Raw genomic sequence first — 21,735 nt, 5'->3', positions numbered from 1 at the left:
AATTAAAAATCAAAATTAAAATAAGGACATAGGAATAAAGTATATAGGACGTCACCATTTCTCACACTTAGAAAGTGAATGGGCAGTAGATGCCCCTTGGGAATGCACACAGACAAAAAGAAGAGTATCACCCATAATCTCACCACCCAAGGAGCTTCAGGAACTCACAGAAATGAAGGGCTTTGGACTATCTGTGGCTCCAGACCCAGAATTTAGAATAAGTGTAGCAAGTCTCCCTGGGAGAGGGGTGACCAGCCAACATCTAGGTCATGTGGACTTTCATGGCCAACTGGTACCAGGCCCTTTACACAATAACTTGGCAAAAGTCTAGCTGAAAATATTCGGGTTTTTAAATCCTAAATGGCTTCCCAATAATAACTCTTTTTATTAACATTTCATTGAAGGTTAAAAAATTTCAACTATAAAGATCCTTACTCCAGATTTGCAACTTTCCGCTCCAGTGTTCAATTTAGTGGACACTTTCCAGGGGGAAAAAGCAAAAATTCCTTCAGAGAAAAGTCTGGAAAGTAAATTCTTACTTCCCAAGGATCTCGCAGAGCTGACATGAGTAAATGCAGTCTGACCTGTCAGCAAGGTGAACGAATGCAGGACACGAAGCATTCTGGGAGGTCAGGGATACCTGGTACTGGGCTCCTCCCACCCGGGCAGAAAAATAACCCCGGCCCCTTGTGGCGACATGCAGGCTGGACTCCCCACTCCCAAGAGGGCCACCCTTCCTTCATGCCAACTGCATTCTCAAACCTAACTGACTGTTCCAAACATGCTTTTTACTTTTTTGCTTTTTGAGGAAAGTTCAGGTTGATGAACAAGTAAATTCATTCTGATCCATTTCTTTGCTTCAAAACACACAGCAATGCCAACCTAAGGAGCCAAGCTCTTAAAATGCGCTTGCTCAAGAGTTCAAGTTTTTCACTCTGCAGCCTCACCCTGCCCCCTCACAATAATTAATCCCAGGTCCTGGTAGATCATTAGATCCCACTTCCTTCCAGCACCCGCACTGGGTGAAGGTGTCCCTGGATTTAAGGTGCTGTAGCTGACCAGAGAGACAAGACCAGCGCTTTTAGGTCGGGGGTCTTCTCCAGTGTAGTTTTGTGAAAGAATCCAAAAAGTTAGAATCAAATCCCTGCATTTTAATGCACAGAGGTAACATTTTTTCTTCTTTTGAATGTTTCCTATGTTACTTTTAGCAAAGGTGGCAGAAGCCCTTAAATTAATCAAGTCCCCAGGTGCGATGCCAGGGTATAAAGGCCCTTATCTGAGCTCACTGCCAAAGGGAAGCCAGGCTCACCAAGCAGCCCTTGGATCAAAGGGAAGGCTGATCCTCGGGATTCTCTTATACCTCCCCTGGGCTATGGCTAATTTCCTGGCCTGCGCTCTTGCCCACAGCTGTCTTTTATGAAACATGGCTGCTCTGTCAGAACCCAGAGATGTCTGCATTTCCGACGAGGTTAGTAGACCCTGAGCATTAACACTCAGTTTATGGGTACAACATAGTCATACGTACAAATTTACACATTTGCACACGGTCGCTAATAGTCACTGTTAAAGAGTTTCAGGTTTAATCAGAGCCTATTTAATTTTATTGGTCAAGTATACAATATGTATGTGTGTTACACTTTCAGATTTTTAAGAAAATCTTCCTTGCTTAAAACTGTCAACATTAATCTAAGTTTTTAAAAACATAGTTACTTGGAATCATTTTTTTTTTCTTTCAAGACCCTTCATTTCTAGAAATTTCTAAGTCTCTTTAGTTTGCTTTTTATTAAGGACTTAAGAGCCCACACGAGGTGATTTTGCTTTCCTTTGTGCACAGTGACTACCAGGTGGTGGGACTTATCAGGAGTGTGTTTATTCAACAGCGGTAGACTCTAACTTTTGAAAAGAACAACTTATCACCTGTAACAGCCACATGGTTTACCGGGGTGGGGGGGCTCTCTCAGATAACCTGCCTTAGGAAGATTCTGCTGTTCCCTTAGACACACAACCCCCCCCCCAACCAGGCATTGGTGAAACCCTTTACATTCTGAACAGGAAAGAAAATACGGACAACCTACGCTCCAGTTGTAGGACAGGGGGGTTGGTGCTGCTCACGCTGCCCGTGTGTGTGTGAGCGCCCTCGTCCACACCGGCACCTTGTTGCACTCATAGGCATGGCAGGCTAATGACACACTGAAGTCAAGTGTAAGTGGATTCAAATCCCTGCTCTCCAGCCGTGCAAAGGGAGTAAGGGCAGCCTTTCAGGTCAGTAGGATACCCAACCCCAACAGTTACATAGGTCATTTTTGCTTTAATCTTCCTTACACTTAGTTCACACTCTTAAAATCCTTTCTGGAATAACACAGGGAAAGAATGGAATAAAAAAAAATGGTTTCTGCCAATGGCCACAATTCTTCTGAACATTTTTTTCATATGCTTGTTGCCATTTGTCTCTTTTGAAAAATGCCATTCCTGTCCTTAGCCCACTATTAATGGGGCTATTTGGGCTTTTTTTGTTGTTGGGTTGTTTGAGTTCCTTGTAAATTCAGGATATTAGTGCCTTGTCGAATGTATAGTTTGCAAATATTTTCTACTATTCTTCAGACTGCTTACTCTATTGATTAGTTGACTATTTATTTTGCTGTTCAGAAGCTGTGTAGTTTAATTAAGTCCTGTTGGTCTTTTATTTTGTTTTTTTGGGATTTCTTGGAGGGTTTTTTGGTTGGTTGGTTGGTTGGTTGTGTTTTTGTTTGTTTGTTTGTTTTGGAGGCAGAGTCTCACTCTCTTACCCAAGCTGCAAAACAGTGGTGCAATCATACCTCACTATAACCTCAAACTCCTGTGTTCAAGTAATATCCTCCCACCTCAGCCTCCTGAGTAGCCAGGACTACAGGGCATACCACCATACTTGGCTAACATTTAAAAAAAATTTTTTTTTTTTTTTTTTTTTTTTGCAGAAACAGCTTCTCTTTAATATATTGCCCAGGCTGTTCTTGAACTCTGGGCCTCAAGTGATCCTCCCACCTCAGCCTCCCAAAGAGCTGGGATTACATGCATGAGTCACTGTACCTGACCACTATTTTTGTTTTTGTTGCCTGTGCTTGTGAGGTCTTAGTCATGAATTCTTTGCCTAGCCAATGTCTAGAAGAGTATTCCCCAGGTTTTCTTCTAGTAGTTTTATATTTTAAAGTCTTATATTCAAGTTGTTAATCCACCCTGAGTTGATTTTTGTATATGGTGAGAGATAGAGGTTTAGTGTCATTCTTCTGCATTTGGCGATCCAATTTTCCCTGCACCATTTATTGAAAAGGGTGTCCTTTCCCCAGTGTATGTTCCTATCAACTTTGTCAAAGATCAATTGGCTATAAGTATGTGACTTTATTTCTGGGTGTTCTCTTCTGTTTTGTTGATCTATGTGTCTATTTTTATGTCAATACCATGCTGTTTTGGTTACTAATATAATTTGAAATCAGATAACGTGATGCCTCCAGCTTTGTTCTTTTTACTTAGAATTACTTTGGTTATTCAGGCTTCTTTTTGGTTCCATCTGTACTTCAGAATTGTTTTTTTCTAATTCTGTGAAAAGTGATGTTGGTATTTTGATAGCGATTGTACTGAACCTTTATAGTGTTTGGGGCAGTATTGTCATTTTAACAATATTAATTCTTTTGATCCACAAGGATGGAATGTTTTTCTATTTGTTTGTATCATTTACGATTTCTTTCATCAATGTTTTGTAGTTTTCCTTTGAAAGATCTTTCACCTCCTTGGGAGAATATATTCCTAGGTATTTTATTTTTCAAAAAAGCTGTTTCCACTTGTCGATTTTCTGTCTTGATGACCTATCTAGTGCTATGAGTGGAGTGTTAAAGTTCCCCACTATTATTGTATTGCTGTCTATCTCTTTCTTTAGGTCTAGTAATATTTGTTATGTGAATCTAGATGCTCCAATATTAGGTGCATATATATTTAGGATTGTTATATCCTCTTGCTGAATTGATCACTTTATTATTATATAATGACTTTCTTTGTCTTTTTTTACTGTTTTTTATTTCAAGTCTGTTATAGATAATATAAGTATAGCTACTCCTGCTCTCTTTTGGTCCCTGTTTCCATGGAATATCTTTTTCCACCCCTTTACTTTTCATCTACATATGTCTTTACAGGTGAGTTTCTTCTAAGCAAAACATAGTTGGATCATGGAGATCCCCCCCCCCCGCCACACCCCATTCTGCCAATCTGTATCATTTAAGTGGAGTATTTAACCCATTTACATTCAAGGTTAATACTGATATGTGAGGCTTTATTCCTGTCATATTGTTAATTGTTTTCTAGTTGTTTTATAAATTCTTTGTTTCTTTTTCTCTTTTTGTCTTTGTGATTTGATGAAATGCTGTCATCTTGCCATTTGATCCCTTCTCTTCCTCCTTTATGTAACTGTTTTATGTTTTAGTGATGGTGAATATTGACCTTTCATTTCCATGTTTAAGATCCATTTGGGCATTTCCTGTAAGGCCAGTCTAGTGGTGATGAATTCCCTCAGCATTTGCTTATCTGCAAAAGACTATTTCTCCTTCCTTTATGGAGCCTATTCTGGCAATATATAAAATTCTAGGCTGACAGTTTTTTTCTTTCAGCACTTTGAAAATGCCATCCCATTCTCTTAAGGTATGTAAGTTTTCTGATGAGAAGTGTACTGTTAGTCTGAAGAGGTTTCCTTTATAGGTGACTAGACACTTTTCTCTTGCTAATTTTAAAATTATTTCTTTTACATTGACTTTAGGCATTCTGAATATATTAATAATGTGCCATGGTGAAATCTTTTTTGCAATGTATTTTCCTGGGGATTGCTGGGCCTCCTGTATCTGGATGTCTCACTCTCTTGCTAGAATTAGGAAGTTTGTATCCATTGTTTCCTTAAATAGGTTTTCTAAATTTTTTTTATCTCTCTTTCCCCTCAAGAATACTGGTAATTCACAAGTTCAGTCACTTTATGCAGGCCTAGATGTCTCAAAGGCTTTATTCATTCTTTTTTATTCTTTTTTCCTTGTATTTGTCCAATTGGATTATTTCAAAAGATCTCTCTTCAAGTTCTAAGATTTTTTCTTCTGTTTGGTCTAGTCTATTATTAAAGCTTTCAAATATATTTTGTATTTCCTTCAGTGAATTTTTTACTTCCAGAATTTCTGTTTAGTGTTTTTTTTTAAAGATATCTATCTCCTTGGTAAATTTCTCATTCATATTCTAAACTGATTTTCTGATTTCTTTGTATTAGTTTGAAAATTTCTCTTGCATCTCATTTATCTTCTTTAAAATCAATGTTTTGAATTCTTTATCTGACATTTTGAGGAATTTTTTTTATTGGAATCTGCTTCTGGAAAATTGTTGGGTTCCTATGGTGATGTCATATTTCCTTGCTTTTTCACGTTTCCTATGTCCTTCCATTGATATATGCACATCTAGTGTAGCAATCAATTCTTCCAATTTTTTTGAAATTGCTTTCATAGGGGAGAACTCTTTCCCAAGGATGTGTATATGTTGTTCAGTGAGTAGAACATTTAAGTGAATCTTCTGATTTAAAAGAAGATATATTAAAAACTAATTTTTTAAAAACTCAAATACTCCATGGGCCAAAGAAAACATAGCAATTTTGGACCATGGACCATATAGCCCACAGCCTTATCTGTGCCCAGTAGGTGCCTTTGATGGGTTTGACAGGTAAGAATGATTGGCCCGTAGAGAGTGAAGTGACAACTTCTATCCACAGACCAAGGGACCAGTTGTTGGCTAGGTAATAGACCAGATGAGAAAGTAAGAGGACCTCAGTGAGCACAGTGGCACAGTGGCTCATGCCTATAACCCTAGTACTTTGGGAGGCCAAGGTGGAAGGATGGCTTGAGGCTAGGAGTTTGAGACCAGCCTGAGCAAGAGAGAGACCCTGTCTCTACAAAAAATAGAAAAGTTTGGCAGACATGGTGGCATGTGCCTGTAGTCCCAGCCACTTGGAAGGCTGAGGCAGAAGACTTTCTTGAACTTAGGAGTTTGAGGTTTCAGTGAACTATGATGACACCACTCACTGCACTGTAGCCTTGGTGACAGAGTGAGACCCTGTCTCAAAAAAAAAACTCAAGGTGCCAGCAATGGGGATATAAACAAATGGGCCATTTGTCCATGATAGAAGGTGCAGGCCTGAGCACTTGGAATGGGGGCCACCATGGGCCAAGATCATCAGAACCTGATTCTCACACTCAGAACCAGGGTCAAGACAGTTTTGAGGGTTGCTGAGGTTTAGTTAGGGACTGTAAGACACCTATCTTTCCATTACCATTTAAGACACTTGAGACTGGTGCTTCTCAAAATGTGGTTCCCTAGCAGCAGCAGTATCCCCTGGGAACTTGTTAGAAAAGCAGGCTCAGGGCCCTCCCCAAACCTACAAAATCAGGCCTTCTTGGGGTGTCCCAGCAACCTGTGTTTTATCAAGACTGTAGGTGATTCTGAAGGACACTAAAGTTAGGGAACTTCCACTCTGGAGCAAACATGACCCAGTTATTTCTTAGGACTTGGTACAATCTATCGTGTTCCCACTTTTAGAACAATCTGCACTACACAAGAAACTATGTTAAAGAAGCATGGCTTTATAGCCTAAAGTTATCAGGAATAATCCAGTGTTTGATTAATCTCAGCTGGCATGATTATTCACACAGCACTTCTGTGCATTCTCATTACCTTCTTTTTAATAAGCCAAACACTGAGCCTCTCGAAGACACCAATCCTTTGCCTGAAGAAGATTTACTCCTGGTGCTAAAATATGCAGTCCTGTGTGGTCAAAAGCAGTCATAGAAAAGAAGATCATTCCTAATTAATGAAAACATTATTTCCAATTCACTCCAGGAAAAATGTAGGAGAAATGTCTCATCTTTCCAACCGCTCTCTTTTTCCTCATAGTGTTCAGCAGAAGTGCCCTAAAATTGGGAAGCCCATGCCTTGCCTTCAAGGCAATAAAGAAAGCATGAGTTGTGAAGACTCTGGAAGCTGGTCTGGTGATAGCAGCATCAGAAAGCAGAGGGGCGCAGGCAGAATATGAACAAAATATAAGGAAAAGAGACACAAGCAGCCAGGCTGGATCTTAAGAAATGTCCAAAGGGGGTTAATGAACTATATGGGCTTTGCATAGTGGGTTCTGCAACTCTTGTTTTATTTAAGTCTTTCAAACCAGACATTGATTCGTCCCAGGTGAATTTTGAGAATTCATTGAATTGTTCGCAGTTTAGCTTTCACATTTGTAAACGGGAGGTGGAAGTGAATAATATCCTAATTTTTTAAACAGTTAAAAAAAAGTGTGTATAGAAGAACAAGCTCTGTTCTTGGCACATAATTGGCACTCATCTGTATTACATGTTTTCTGGTCCCTTTGATGGGCCTTCTCCTGTCTCAGGTGTCTTAGAGGTTGGGCAGATTCCACTGGGATGCAGTTGACTTGGAGTTTTATGTTTCATTTTTTTAGGCCCCTACAGATGGCTTTGCCCTTTCAGTTTACAGGCCTTTCTGCAGGAGAACTTGAAATGAACTGCCTTCCCACCTAATAGTCATATTATGAAGCTCTCATGAGGGAAACATGCACAAAAGTGCTCTGTAGACATGTGTAAGATGTGTTCATTTGTTTGCTATTTGCTTGTGTGAACATTTCAGACATTCAGAGGTAGAAATGAACTTGAACCTTGGGTTAGTTTTTTTACCGAAAACTCTGCACTTGTCCACGAGGCTGAATCAGAAGAACAAGGACAGGTATTTTCGGGAGGAGGAAAGAGATTACTTTGCCGGCAAAGAAGGAAAAATGCTGACCTTCTCGTCTCTATATCCAAATTTCCTGAACATAGGCAGAAATACAGAGCTTTTAAAGAGAGGGCCTTCAGTTCTAGACTATTGTGGTTAACTATTCTAACTGTTCCATCTCTGCCAAAGACAAAGCCTGTGAATTCCTGGGATGGAGTTATCTCTTTTAACAAAGGACTTAACCTGCCTCAGGGATGCAGGCCAGGCTGCAGTTTCAAAAAAGAGTGGGGAAAGTTTTAAAGAGACAGAAAAATCTTTTATTTTTTTTTCCTTCAGGCCCTTCCCTCTGTTAAAGGCTCTCAGACGGGAAAAAGCTCCCCCAGCCAGCTCACCAATCCCAGCCTTGTCTCACACTGGTTCTTTACTATGGAATGAAACTCTAAGGGACAGAAACCTGTCAAAGAGTTTGGCTGCCTCTTATCTCACTTGATGCCAAGCCCCATCCCGTGTGTCACCTATGTGGGTTTGAGCAGCCAGTGTCCCTTAAATGTACTCACACTTGGGCTTCAGGGCAGACGTACCAAGCTTTGCTGGCAAGCTGCAGCCAAGCTCGCAGACGTACCCAGGGCACCTGCTTCAACATGAGATGATGCAGTCATTCCTTTGTACTCCCCTGGGGCTGAGGCTGTGAACCCTAGTGATGCCTGAGTCATTCCTCCTGGTCTCACATGAGGCAGGTTGATGGGAATAACCAATCACAACTCACAGCATAAAAAATACCGAGGAAAGAAAGACACTACAATCTACAAAGAGACTTTGAACAGAGATTATGGAGTTTTTCATTTTTCACTTCTTCAGTACATAGTATCTTCTAAAAAGTGGACACTGTGTGGATTTGCTTTAACACTAAGATTTTAAAAATTATTTTCTTCAATCACACAACACATGCAAAGGTAAACAGGAAGAGTTATTCTGCCTTCAAATAAATCCTCAAAATCATTTCATAATAAAACTCTCCTAAAATAAAATGGAAGGCAGGACTCCAGCTGTTTTGATTGACCCATTAACATATATTGAGCAATATTGAAAAATAAAATGTCTTAACAGCCTGGTTTGCAAATACCTACTAGACTACAGGTAATCCATATAACAAATGTGCTCTGAAATTTCCCAGGAAGGCAATCAATTAATTAAGAGAGACCTTGGAGTAGCTTCTTAATGCCATGTTCAGACTCCTACTTAATAAAGAGTTTCCTGGAAATCCCTAAATAACAATAAAAAGCAGAGATACAGCAGCTTAACACTATACTTTGCTAAATGGAAACACATTATAATTATAACAGTAAATATCTATTGACCTATCATTCTATCGCCTTGGGCCCTGCTTTAATAAATACCTTTTGCAAATTTAAATGTAAAAAGGCATTGTTTGCATACATAGTAACAAAGGGCCTTTAACGTTCAACTAATTGTGTTTGTTGATTTCCAATTTTCTGAAAAGCAGCCCTCCCGCCCACTAGCAGATCCTCTATTACTGGAAAAGACATTAGGTTGCTAGAAACATCTTTTAATCAATAGTTGCCCAGTGAAATCACTGTCTTCCTTGCTTGTAGCTGGAGAAATAACTGTGATTAAGCATGTTTGTGTTGGAATGTGAATGCTCATTTCAATGCTTGTTTTGCTTGTCTCCCATTTTCCTTGTTCTTACAGATTTTTAAAAGCATTGGCTCTGATGAGACTGTCCCAGGGCAAGGAAGTCGGAGGCTGATCAGCTTTTCTCTCTCAGGTATGTTCTGGTCACCTAAAGGCCTTGTGGAGAGATTAAGAATGTCAACTAAGAGTTAGAAGACCTGCTTTAATTTGACTCTTAACTACAAGTTACTCAATCTCTCCATGCCTCGATTTCTCCATCCGTAAAGCAAAAGTTTCAAAAATCTCAATTCCTCTTGACCTCATAAGGACAATAGAGAATTCAGTAAGTCATAGATGCAAAAGCCCTTTGAGATGATGGGCAGAGAGGCTGCTACCCTACTTTTCCTGCAGAGCCAAGTGGCAGCAAGTGAGAGTTTATAAAGGAAAGGCTGGGGGAAGCTGGGGAGAGAAGCAGCTACCCAACCCTTTGTCAAAGCAAACCTTTTGCACGGAACCCAATGGATAAAACAGATAAAAACTGAGCTGATCAAAAAGCACATTCATGGAAAAGAAAATCAGTGGAATCCAATTACAGTCTGTTAATTAATAGTATTTTGGTTTAATGGTTAAGAGTAAGTGAAAGTTTTTGTTTTCATGAATGTGCCATGGTTCTGTAATATGTTAACCATGGGGAAAACTGGGTCAAGGGTATGTGGGAAATCTTTGTACTATCCTTGAAATTCTTCTGCAAATCTAAAATTACTTTAAAATTAAAATTTTAAAAGAAAAACTGAGCAGCTTTGGCTAAAATGATATACAAAGCTCAGACCTTGACACACTCGATCCCACCCTAAGGGGTCTTTAGGAGGACACAAAGGCATGAAGCCTGAGGACTCTGTTGAGCACGTGGAAACTGCTACCTTAGTCTGTCAAACCAACAAATGTTGCTGGCCACGAGTGCCCAGGATCAGAGCTCAGAGGCATGAAGTGCACACGCCTCCTTCGGGGATGGACAGTCCACTGGGGGTTTTCAAGCCTAAGTGAACCCAGTGAAGCAAATGTGTGTCTAAAGAGCCACTGACAACTTTAGCATGCGCCTGTCTATGTTGAAAGAAAAAAAAGGAAAAAGAAACGCAATGATTTGTATTACTAGGGCAAAAGCTAACAACAACTGCTTTGCCCTTCTCATGTTCCTAGAGAGATATCAATTATTAGTACCAACTTCAAAAATAGTGGAAACCAGGAATATTACACAACTATGTGTTCACTAACCAAAGATCCAGTGAAGTCCCAAAGCATAAGAGGACTGAGTGCTAAGTTCAGGGTAGGCAGAGCAGGCCAGGGGAAGGGACAAAGTCTCTATTCCTTGGGCCCTGTTTTGCCTCTGCCATGTAGACATGTGCTCACAGACCTACCAGAGGAAAGGAAACTTCGCCTGTTTCAGCCCAACCGGGTTCATTGTCCACTGCTCAAGAGGAAGCCAATACACTGAGACTGCAGGGGTCAGAGCAGGGAAAGAGCTTAATGCCGCGGGTGCCATGCAAGGAGATGGGTGGAAGTTCTCAAATCCGTCTCCCCAGGAATTTGGGAGAAAGAGTTTTTAAAGATAGTCTGGGGGTTGAAGGGTCAAGGAATTGGGTCTGCTGATCCGCTGGGGATGAACTCAAAGGGTTGGGAAGCAGGGACCATCTCTCAGTTGAGACGCCCTGGTCTCAAGGCCGTTGTATCCATTCCCACGCCTACCATTGGTCTGGTCGGCATCAGTGAGTCCTCCCAGAATGCAGAGCCTGAAAAATATTTAGAGACCAGTCTTAGCTTTTGTAATAGCAATGTTATCTGGAGAAGCACAAGTCTTTGGGCTTTACAATAGCAATGTTATCTATAGAAGTAGTAGGGGCAAGTCACAAATCTTGCACCTGTCAGGGAGGATAGTGCCATTAAGCAGCAACCAGTTACAGCAGCAAGGAAGTGAGGGAACAATGGCTGGCTAACTTCTGGCTATATCTCTACTTTTATAAAAATCAGACTTTGATTACTCTTTATGCCTTATGGATCTACATTATTTTAATATAGACAGTTTCACCCCCACCCTAACTTGGCTCACAAAGCTACTTTCTAAGGTGATTGGGGTTGGTTCATCTCCTACTGGCTCCCAATATATTGTTTTTCTTATGCTTATTCCAAGACAACAATTCCCAGCAACAGAACGTGACCAGGCATATAAAGTTAGCCACTAAAGGAGCAAGCCTGGAATGGTCATGGATACTTAATAGTTGGATGTCTATATGTGTATTTAATTCACTGTGTTTGCCTAAGAAAAAAAAGTAAAAACTGCTGAAAATATCAAAATAAGTTGCATGCTTCAAAGAAAGACAAGACAGAAAGATTAAATCTGTACCAAAGCAAAGCCCACAAAGTATCAAAAATGGACTCGGTGCTGGTCAGCCTCGGTGTAAAAGCAGGGCCAGGGTTCCAACAGCGAGCAGCTGGACAACCAAACTAAAGATGGACAAGCACTGGGACTACAAGACCTGTTTGTGGATAAATAATAGAAATTTTGACTTGAAGTTTGCGTGGAGAAAAGATTCTACCCTCTTGAAAAGTTGAAGAACATAACACTCAAGAGAAAAAGAAAGTATCCCTTTGACAGATATCTGCTAAAGAGAAGTAAAGTATTTGTCACTCATCTGCTTGTACTCTCAATAAAATACAGGAAAGTACAGGACACATTAAGTAAGGGATCTGAGATGAGAAATGATAAGAGAGTTCTTCAAGCTATCAAAAATAAAACCTTAGAAAGTCAAGTCTATTTCTTTCCTATTGCTGCTATAACAAAAATTACCACAACGTAGTGGCTTAAAGCAACACAGATGAACTCTTAGTGATCTGGAGGTCGGAAGTCCAGAATGAAACTTAAGGGACTAAAATCAAGGCATCACCGTGGCTGGTTCCTTCTGGGAGCTCCAGTGCCGATCCACTCCCTGCCTCTTGCAGCTTCTAATGGCTGCCAGCATTCCTTGGCTTGTGGCTGCATGACTCCTGTCCCTGCTTCTGTCATCATACTGCCTTCTCCCCACTTTGTCCTTCCTGCCTCCATCTTATAAGGACCCTGTGATTACACTGGACCTACCTCCAGATCCTTAACTTAATCACATCTGCAAAGTCCCTTTATATTGGCAGGTTGCAGGGATTAGGACATGAACATCTTTGTGGGGCCATTGCAATCACAGAATTAAAAGTGAGCATCAGAAAGCAGCATACAGCACAGTCGCCACTACAGAACTGGAACCAGTGACCTGGGAGGCTGGCTGCCTTGAGAGTCCCCCCAGAAGGCACAGATGAAGGGCCAGACACAGAAAGGATGAGGGGAGAACGGATGGATGATACCTGCAGAGCCAACACATGACCAATCTGTGTTTTTTGATGAAGAAATCAGAACAAATTGAACAGAGACAATAATAGAAGAAAACTTTGAGCTGAAGATACTTTTGAGTCTTTAACTTAAAGAAGACCATCAGATGCTAAGAAAAAATAATACATGTAAAGAGACCAGCACCCAGAAAAATCTTTTAAAAACTTTTTCATATATAGCCACCATAGACATCTGGGCTGAAAAAGCATGATACTTACAAAAGAATAAACATTACTGATATCAGACTTGTCTCCTAAGATGCCAGAATAATGAAGCACAGCCTGTAGAATTTTGAATATAGCATGTTTTAACCCAAGATCGCTGTGTCCACCAGCTTGTCATTTATGTGGGAAGGCAAGAGAAACATATTCCAGGTTTGCAAGGGCTCAAAGAACAACCACCCTTGCACCTCATCTGAAAGTAATATGTGAGCATGTGCTGCAGCACACAGAGAGAAAATCCAAGAAAATTCAAGAATTGGAGACTCTTCAATATAAAAGCATAGATTTTCTGTTTAGGGTTTAAAATGAGAAATAACCGGAAAGATAGATAACGGAATTGCCTTCTCCAGAAAGCTTCAAGAGGGCAATGAACATATCAAAGCAAGATCGTTTATACAAATGCTTTACTTCCAAATCTATTCATATTTTCTGTTTTTACCACTTCTTGGAGGTAACAAATTTCCCAGATATTATTCCTTTAATTTCCAATGAATTACATCTTTAGTACTGTAAGTTAAAAAAAATCATAACTGTAAATAGAGATTTAATCACAAACATACTGGAGACAATTAAAACATTCAAAATTAGGGATTAGCTAAATAAATTGCCATTGAGCCAAATGATTAAATACTATACACTGTTAAGAATTACACATACAAAATGTTCTAAAAGGCATGAGAACATCTCTATGATACTATAGGGGAGGAAAAATAGTTTTTTCTCTACGCTTCATGAGTTCTTAGCTGGGGACTCCCTGTAACTTTAAAAGACAAATTAACAAGAGAAAAATAAACAAAAGTTTATTAACATGTATATCTCATGTATACATGGGAGGAAAAATGAGTAAATCTCTAAGAGGTGGCTTAGAATTCTGGCTTATATAGCATCTTTTAAAAGAATAATACAATTTTTGGAGGAGTAACAAGACAAGAGAAAAAGACCTTAAATCCCTAGGGACAGCAAATTGTGGGAAAACTATGGTAGATAAAATGCCTGTTAGTAAAGTTCATTATGCAGATTCTTTGGTGCTATCTCCTAGTTGGTAAGAGTCTGAATTCATCTCTGGTGATCAACCTTCATCCCCCCTGGTAGAGAGAGGAGGGAGGGACACCTTCATAAGTGCATGCCCTGCCTTTTGGCAAATAGGAAGAGGACAAAGGGCTGTTCTTGTATCTGCTTCTTCTCAAGTCCCTTTAGCTCAAAATAATCCTTATGCCAAAGTGGTATATTTTGAGCTATTGTATTCTGGTCTCTTAAATATAATGGGGTGGCATCTTCTGGTCCTCTATATATATAACTCAAGGCAAAAGAAAAAACTATAGGATGCATTATTGACTATACAGTATGGTCACAACTATGCAAAGAAAAATACTAGAAGAAAATAAGGAAGAAGTTTGGCCAGGAAGATACAATTTAAAATAATTTTAAAATTCTGTTTCTTTTCCTTCTATATTTAAGAATGTTATAATAAATGTGCACATAATAAATGTGTTATAACAAATGTGCATCATTAGAACAAAAAAATAATACAGAAAAAAGTGGCAGAAAATTAAGTATCATTTATGTTTGGAAAATCATAGAACTCTTGTGCTCTTATAGACATCCCTCCCAAAAAAGTCACGGTTGAAGTAATTAAGACCTGAAACAGTTAAATTGATTTACTCAAAGTTATAAAGTTCAATAGTGAATACTCCAGAACTAAAATCTAGGTAAAATGACTCCCAGTGCAATGCACTTTTAATTTGTACCTCTTATTGCAACAGTTTTCAAATACTCTTACTCCATAAAACATATATTTCAGTAAGTATCCAGATTGAATTTAAATGTGTAAGCCCTTATACAGAAAAACATAAAAGTTTACTGAAGGGCATGAAAGAAGATGTCCCCTGGGTGGGAAGTCTCAGTTTTGTAACACTACTAATTCTCCCAAAAGTAATGTATAAATTCAATGCAGTTCCAATTAAAATCCCAATTTTTTTAAGGGAGTTATTAAAATTTAGTAAGATTTATCTGGAAGAATAAATGTCTGAGTGGTGAAGCAAGATGTTGTCTTTTTCAAAAAATAAGAATAATGAAGAGTTACCAGGTACCAAATATTTAATAAAGATATATCGATGCAGATATAGACAAGTTGTTTGATAGAACAGAATAAAGAGTATAGAAAAAGATTCGTTTACACTTAGCATTTACCCTATGCCAAAGTTGACATTTTTATAAACAGATAATATAACATATTGGTTAAAAGCACAGACTTTGAAATCAAAGAGACAGGTTCAAATCTTATCTCTGACATCGACCAGCCCTGAAAACCTGTGAGCCTCCATATTCTTTACTCGAATTGGGGGTATAATCTCTACTTTATGGAGTTTGTAGTTGGGATTAAATCAGTTCATGTATTTTAAGTGCAAAGACTGGTTTCCAGAATTTAGGAACTAGCAATAAATGGCAGGTGATGGTAGTCATTCTTTTATGATGGATGTGGTGTGTGTGTATATATATATATATACCTTTCACACTCTATGTCAGGGTCCCCAAGACCACTCCCAGGTTCCAGAACTTACTAGGAGAACTCACAGGACTCAGAGTCTAGCTGTATTCATGGCTGTGATTTACTACAGTGAAAGGACACAAAGCAAAGTAAGCACAGGGGAAAGGTGCACAGGGCAAAGTCTGCAGGAAGCCGGGAGCAAGCTGCCAAGGGGCCTCTCCCAGTGGAGCCCACGACACGCATCCTTCCCGCAGCACAAACTGTGCCAGCACGTATGAAATGTCCTCCAGGGAACCTTGTTGGAGATTCAGTGCCCAAGGTTTCCATCTTCTGCTTGGCATGTAGCAAAATTCCAGACTCCCAGAAGAAAAGCAGTGTTCATCATAAACCACATAGTTTGCACAAAGTTTGGGCACAGTGAGCCACTCTTACAGTTCTGGAAAGGTGGGAGCCCCCTTGAAATCCAACTTCCCAGACACTACAGCCAAGAGCCCACCTTATAAACAGGCCTTTCTAAGGCAAGCAGTCTCAGGCTGCTATGTTAACTTTTGTCTGCACACACTCCTGACTCCTGAGGGTATAGCCTGGGTGTTGCAAATTTCTGTGATGCTTCTACTTTCTGCCCTATTTCCCTTCATGGCAGTATATTATAATTCAAGAGAGTAAGAGTAATTTCATTATGGAGATAACCTTGAATCAACTCAAAATAACTTTTAAGTAAATGCATATGAAAACCTCTGTATTTTTTTTATCAGTAACAAATTACTTAAACACCTCACAACTTAAACCATGATTGAGAATCAATGATTCTGTATATCTGTATTCCTCAGTTTGTTTCACTTATATATAAATGCGAATAATTTTGTTTGAAAAATATTTTAATAATAGAAAAGCTTTAAAAAATTGTCTTCCTTGGCTGGGCATGGTGGCTTACGCCTGTAATCCTAGTACTTTGGGAGGCCAAGGAGAGAGGATTGCTTGAGGCCAGGAGTTCTAGACCAGCCTGGGCACAAGCGAGACCTTGTATCTACAATAAAATAGACAAATCAACTGGGTGAGGTGGCCTGTAGTCCTAGCTGCTCAGGAGGTTGAGACAGAAGGATCGCTTGAGCCCAGGAATTTGCGGTTACAGTGAGCTATGATGATGCCACTGCATTCTAGCCTGCGTGTCAAAGTAAGACCTTGTCTCAACAAATTTTTAAAAATTAAAAATTATCTTCCTTGACATCATATATATATTTCCAATAAATATAAAGTGACTTAAGATCATCCCAGAACAACTATAAACCACTGTCACAGTCTTGTTGTCTCCCTCTCTCTCTCAATACAGCACTAATTGTCCATGATCAGATGTCTTCAATTAAGTGGAACAGCTGGGTTCTCAGGTCTCTCCTCCCTGGCAGCAGGCTCCTAAGAGCTCTCCTCACTGACACGCACTCAGCCCTGTGGAGGCTTTGTTCTTTCCCCCAGTGTCCACGTTCTCTGCTCTTTTAACCCTCACCTTTCTCTTTATTTCTGCTAACTCTCTCTCTCCTTACTCAGTGAAGTCCACATTTACTGTGAAACTACAGCCCTGTTTTCCTTATGTCTCCGCCTTGCAGAGGAGTTTTACAACCAGGCCCGTCTAATATCCAAAGCTGAATTTCCTGCCTCTGTGTCCCCACCTTTTCTGAGGTGACCGTCAGCCCCTAACCCCAACCCCTGCCTGAGAAACGCCAGGAGTGCAGTCCAGTCAGGGCCGATGGCCTCTCGTGAAAAGTGTAGCTACCACAACGCCAGGCGTTAACCTTACTAAAACATACTTAAACGAAAATATCCTTTCTCTTATAGATTTCCAGGCCATGGGGTTGAAGAAAGGGATGTTTTTCAACCCAGACCCTTATCTGAAGATTTCCATCCAGCCCGGGAAGCACAGCATCTTCCCTGCCCTCCCTCACCACGGGCAGGAGAGGAGATCCAAGATCATAGGCAACACCGTGAACCCCGTCTGGCAGGCCGAGGTGAGTGCCGTGGGCTCTGCAAGGGCCCAGGTAGCAGATCGAACTGGCTGGCCGTGAACCAGCCCCCATGCCTTCCCCCCTTCCAAGGAGCCCCAAATTCTGCCGCTCAGGCCACAGCTCTCATGGTCCAAGAAGGGAGGAGCCACGTTCTCTGCTGGTTGCAACCCACAGGGATCTTGAGCAAGTCCCTGCAGACAGTACTGAGAAACTTTCATTGCAGCTGCGCTCAGTGGCCTCTTCTGAGTCCAACCCTGCACAGGACAGCCTTTCTCTCTGCCCTTCGTGCAGGAGAAGGAAGAGAAGCGTTTGCACCCAAGCACTGCAGCTTCCCACTGCTCTTTCCACGCATGTGGTACTGAGCAAGGGTGCCAAATGTTAAATGTGGCTCTGCGGACCAGTTCCAGAGAGTCTAACACTACCCCATTCCTGGGGTGAGTAAATCAATAAGCCTGAGAAATCCCTGATTGTGTTACGTATTGTTTAATTTAAACAGGTATGGAGCCTAATTGTTTACCCCACTGTCATGGTTTGCATAGGCTGGGCAGCTTGCTAGAGTATCGCACAGTCTGTTTTGTCTCCTAAAGGCCCTTCTCCACTCCTAAATGGGTCTCCACTGCCAGCCAGGAGCTAGGAGGGTCCTCCACAGAGTGCCATGTCAGGCACTACCTCACGGTGACTCAGGCCTCTCCCAGAGACATGCAGGAAGTATTCCTACCCACATGGCTGCCTCACTCACATGCGGACATAGCCTACAAACTGTAGGGGCAGGGAAGCATGAGAATGGATGCAGTATAACGTACGGGTTAGAAGTACAGTTTTGCAGTCACACAAACCAAAGCTAGGTTCAAATCCCAGTGTGGCCAGTTAATAGTTATGTAAATCAGAGAGGCCAGTTATCCTCAGTCTGAGCCTTGGATTATCCTCGTCAGCCTGTTATGACGGAAGTGTGCTCCCCCCAAAGGCACCTGCTCTGGGCAGATTGCTTCCTTCATTTCTCAGAGTCGATGTCTCTGATGCAGAACTTTCAAGCATCTTTGATGAGACAATGTAATTCGATACTTCAGAGCAAAAATTTTTTATTGTCTCTTAAATTACACCACCTATCCTAGGCTTCATTAACCCTCTCCTGGGCTTCACAGAAGAGCTCCACTAGAGCTTTGAAGTAAACATTAAGGAAATAGAGTTGTCCTTCAACATCTGCTAGCTTTACTTATCCACAGATTCTGAAGAACTGATAGCACCAGTAGCATGGAATAATGAATCTTAAATGATTTATTCCTTCAGTCCTGGCCATTCTCACCAGTTATTTCTGGACTCCACACTGTGTTCCTGGGGATAATACAAGATGCCACAGGAATTTATACACATGGGGGGAAAAGGCTTCTCTCTTCTGAAAACCTTTAGAGCAACTTGTTCTAAGACATTTAGTCATAAAAGTGATATAAGTCTCAGAGAACATTTGTAAAATCTAGCACTATCAGAATGTTATTTTTTTTTCACTAAAATCATCAACTAGAATCCAGTTTAAGTTCTGAAATTATTTCTGAATGTTTGGTTAAGATTGATTCAGTGCTGGCAGGATGCTGGCAAACTCCCACTAGTCTCTGCTCTGGGCCACGCCCACTCCACCCCGCACGTGCTGCAGTTAGAGGTACTGATCTAAAATAAGTCCCTGCGCACATCTCCCTGATAAGGCTCAGATTGAGGATAACTGATTTCTCAAGCTGAACAGCTATAACGAAGATTTGAACCAAGGTTCTTGGGGCTGCAAAGCTATCTTTATAGCCCTTAAATTACACTACAGTTCTCAGAGGCCAAATGTCAAAGTCATAGCTCTTCTGCGAAGCATTCAAGGCCTTCTTTGATTGGGCAGGGCTTACCAGTGTGTCAGTTAGGGGTGCGTTTGGCTCTAAGCACGGGAGCCCTGGCCTGCTGTGGTACATCTCATGAACGAGAAGTCGGGAGGGAGGAGATCCAGGCAGGGCAGCTGCCGAGTCAGCCAGAGGGCCCCCAGCTCTCTGCATCTGCCCCTGCACCATCCTTAGCACACAGCCTCATCCTCCTGTCTTAAGGCCTCAAGCCCAAGTTCCACATAGGAAGAAAGCAAAAAAGGCCGAAGAAGCCTTCTCCTTACAAGGCTTTGTGTTTTCATTCTAGGAGAAAAGCCTGTCCCAGCTGATACCCTGTTAGCTGCCACATGACCTCACCTGGACAGGAAAACGTAGTGTTTCACCTCCCTGACTCCAGTAGGGGAAGGCAGGGGGGAGGTGGTTGAACACAGGTGCTGAGTGAACATGGTTATGGTGTCTGTGACGTCCCCCAGCTTCTCTCCCCAAGGCTTTTCACCTCAGACCTTCTGCTAAAGCCACTCTCTGTGGCTGCTGTCCCCAAATGCCCTCATGCTCCCACACAGCCAAGACTTTGCATATATTTTGTCTTTGCTTATATCTGCCTAAAATCTACATCCCAACTATTCCACCTAGCAGCTCCCCTCATCCATCAGGTCTCAGCTAAAATGCCACGTCCATGGGGGTCCCTGACTGTCCAGTCCAGGCCTCAGGAGGAAAGTGCTTCCTTGCTCAGACTCCACGACAGTGTTGCCAGGTGGTTTTTTATTTGCACTTCTGTCTTTCCCACAAGAATTCGAACTCCTCAAGAGAAGGAAATCACATCTAATTCATCTTGCTATCTCCAGTCCTTGGAACCTACTAACACTAGGTTATATGGAGCTTACAAAGGGCTCACTGTGCCCAGCAGTGTTCTACACATTTTGCAGAATCAACTCATTGAATCCTCACAACACCCTTATGAGGAATGTACTATTACTATCCTTGATGAAGATGAGGAAACCAGGGCACAGTTGAGCAATTTTCCCAAAGTCACACAGCTGGTAAATGGCAAAACTCGACTTTGAACAAGGAAGTCAGCCTTCAGAGCCTGAGACAGACTAGCTTTGTTTGTAGGTGGCTGTGAATAAACTCTGGAGAAAGTATCCATAGCTTGTGTCAGATACCCAAAGTGATCATCACCCTCCCCCACTTTCACTTAAGAGACATTTATTGAGTGTCTACTCTGTAGTAGAAATAGAAGCCACTGGAAGGACACAAAGAAGACTGACAAGGCCGGGCGCTGTGGCTCACGCCTGTAATCCTAGCTCTTGGGAGGCCGAGGCGGGCGGATTGCTCAAGGTCAGGAGTTCAAAACCAGCCTGAGCAAGAGCGAGACCCCGTCTCTACTATAAATAGAAAGAAATTAATTGGCCAACTGATATATATATGAAAAATTAGCCGGGCATGGTGGCGCATGCCTGTAGTCCCAGCTACTCGGGAGGCTGAGGCAGAAGGATCACTCAAGCCCAGGAGTTTGAGGTTGCTGTGAGCTAGGCTGACGCCACGGCACTCACTCTAGCCTGGACAACAAAATGAGACTCTGTCTCAAAAAAAGAAGACTGACAGCTAAGACCCCTTGGGTTAGCAGAAGGAGACAATAAAATAAAATGTTCTAATCAAGATTGAACAAATGATGCAATACAAAGGGGAGACCACCGTAAGCCAGAGAGAGAAGATGTCACAGAAGATGAGCTACTAGACTTGGTCTTGACAGGAGATGACACACTTCAGGGTGGAAGGGGTCATTCCCAGCAGAACGAACAGCGTGTGCAAAGGTCCCAAGGCATTCTGCAAACATTCAGGGTATTGTTTAGAAGTGTCGTGTGGTTGGAGCTTGTGATGTGCACGGACAAGTGGCGTTGATGGGACGGGGGCTCACTCCAGGTGCACACGTTTAGTGTAGTTCCCTTGTCCCTTACAAATAGAAGGTGATGCAGGCTTGGGTCCCACATTGCACCTTGGTGAGTGACATGATGATTCCTTGCTCCTACAGGATTCACACATGTCTTCCAATTTCTACGTAAGAGAATTAGAACCAAACTGTCCTACTTTCTGAATTGACTGATTAATATACAAAGGATATTCAGTGAGAAACACTGAAGTTGCCTACGCTTAAGTGCAAGAATATCCTTGATGTGTAGTTTAAATGCTAAATTTATTTCTATGGTTAATGTTGCATTAAAGTTTCATGTGACTCTTTTTAAATTCATGTAATTTCAAACTTGTAACATTGTTTACTGATTAAAACATGTTAAATCTTAGAAAAATTAAAGTTTCTATTAGAATTTTAAGATGAGAAGGGAAAAATTAAGAGAAGTACATA

General features: G+C 41.2%; 1 protein-coding gene across 4 annotated transcripts in view; it reads left to right on the top strand.

Annotated features, from left to right (window-relative positions):
• Nucleotides 1-21,735, top strand: part of HECW1 (HECT, C2 and WW domain containing E3 ubiquitin protein ligase 1) — a 405,077-nt gene that overhangs the window by 245,231 nt on the left and 138,111 nt on the right. For all 4 annotated transcript variants that reach the window (XM_020289912.2, XM_020289913.2, XM_076006287.1 and 1 more), the window contains 2 exons: nucleotides 9,481-9,556; nucleotides 17,354-17,523. In XM_020289912.2, the coding sequence (XP_020145501.2) occupies nucleotides 9,481-9,556; nucleotides 17,354-17,523 (246 nt within the window). The remainder of the gene's footprint in view (nucleotides 1-9,480; nucleotides 9,557-17,353; nucleotides 17,524-21,735) is intronic.

The sequence above is a fragment of the Microcebus murinus genome, chromosome 9 (genome assembly GCF_040939455.1).
Source record: "Microcebus murinus isolate Inina chromosome 9, M.murinus_Inina_mat1.0, whole genome shotgun sequence".
Classification (NCBI taxonomy): Eukaryota; Metazoa; Chordata; class Mammalia; order Primates; family Cheirogaleidae; genus Microcebus; species Microcebus murinus.
The sequence above is the reverse complement of the archived record's forward strand: the minus strand, read 5'-3'. Positions and strand labels throughout refer to the sequence as shown.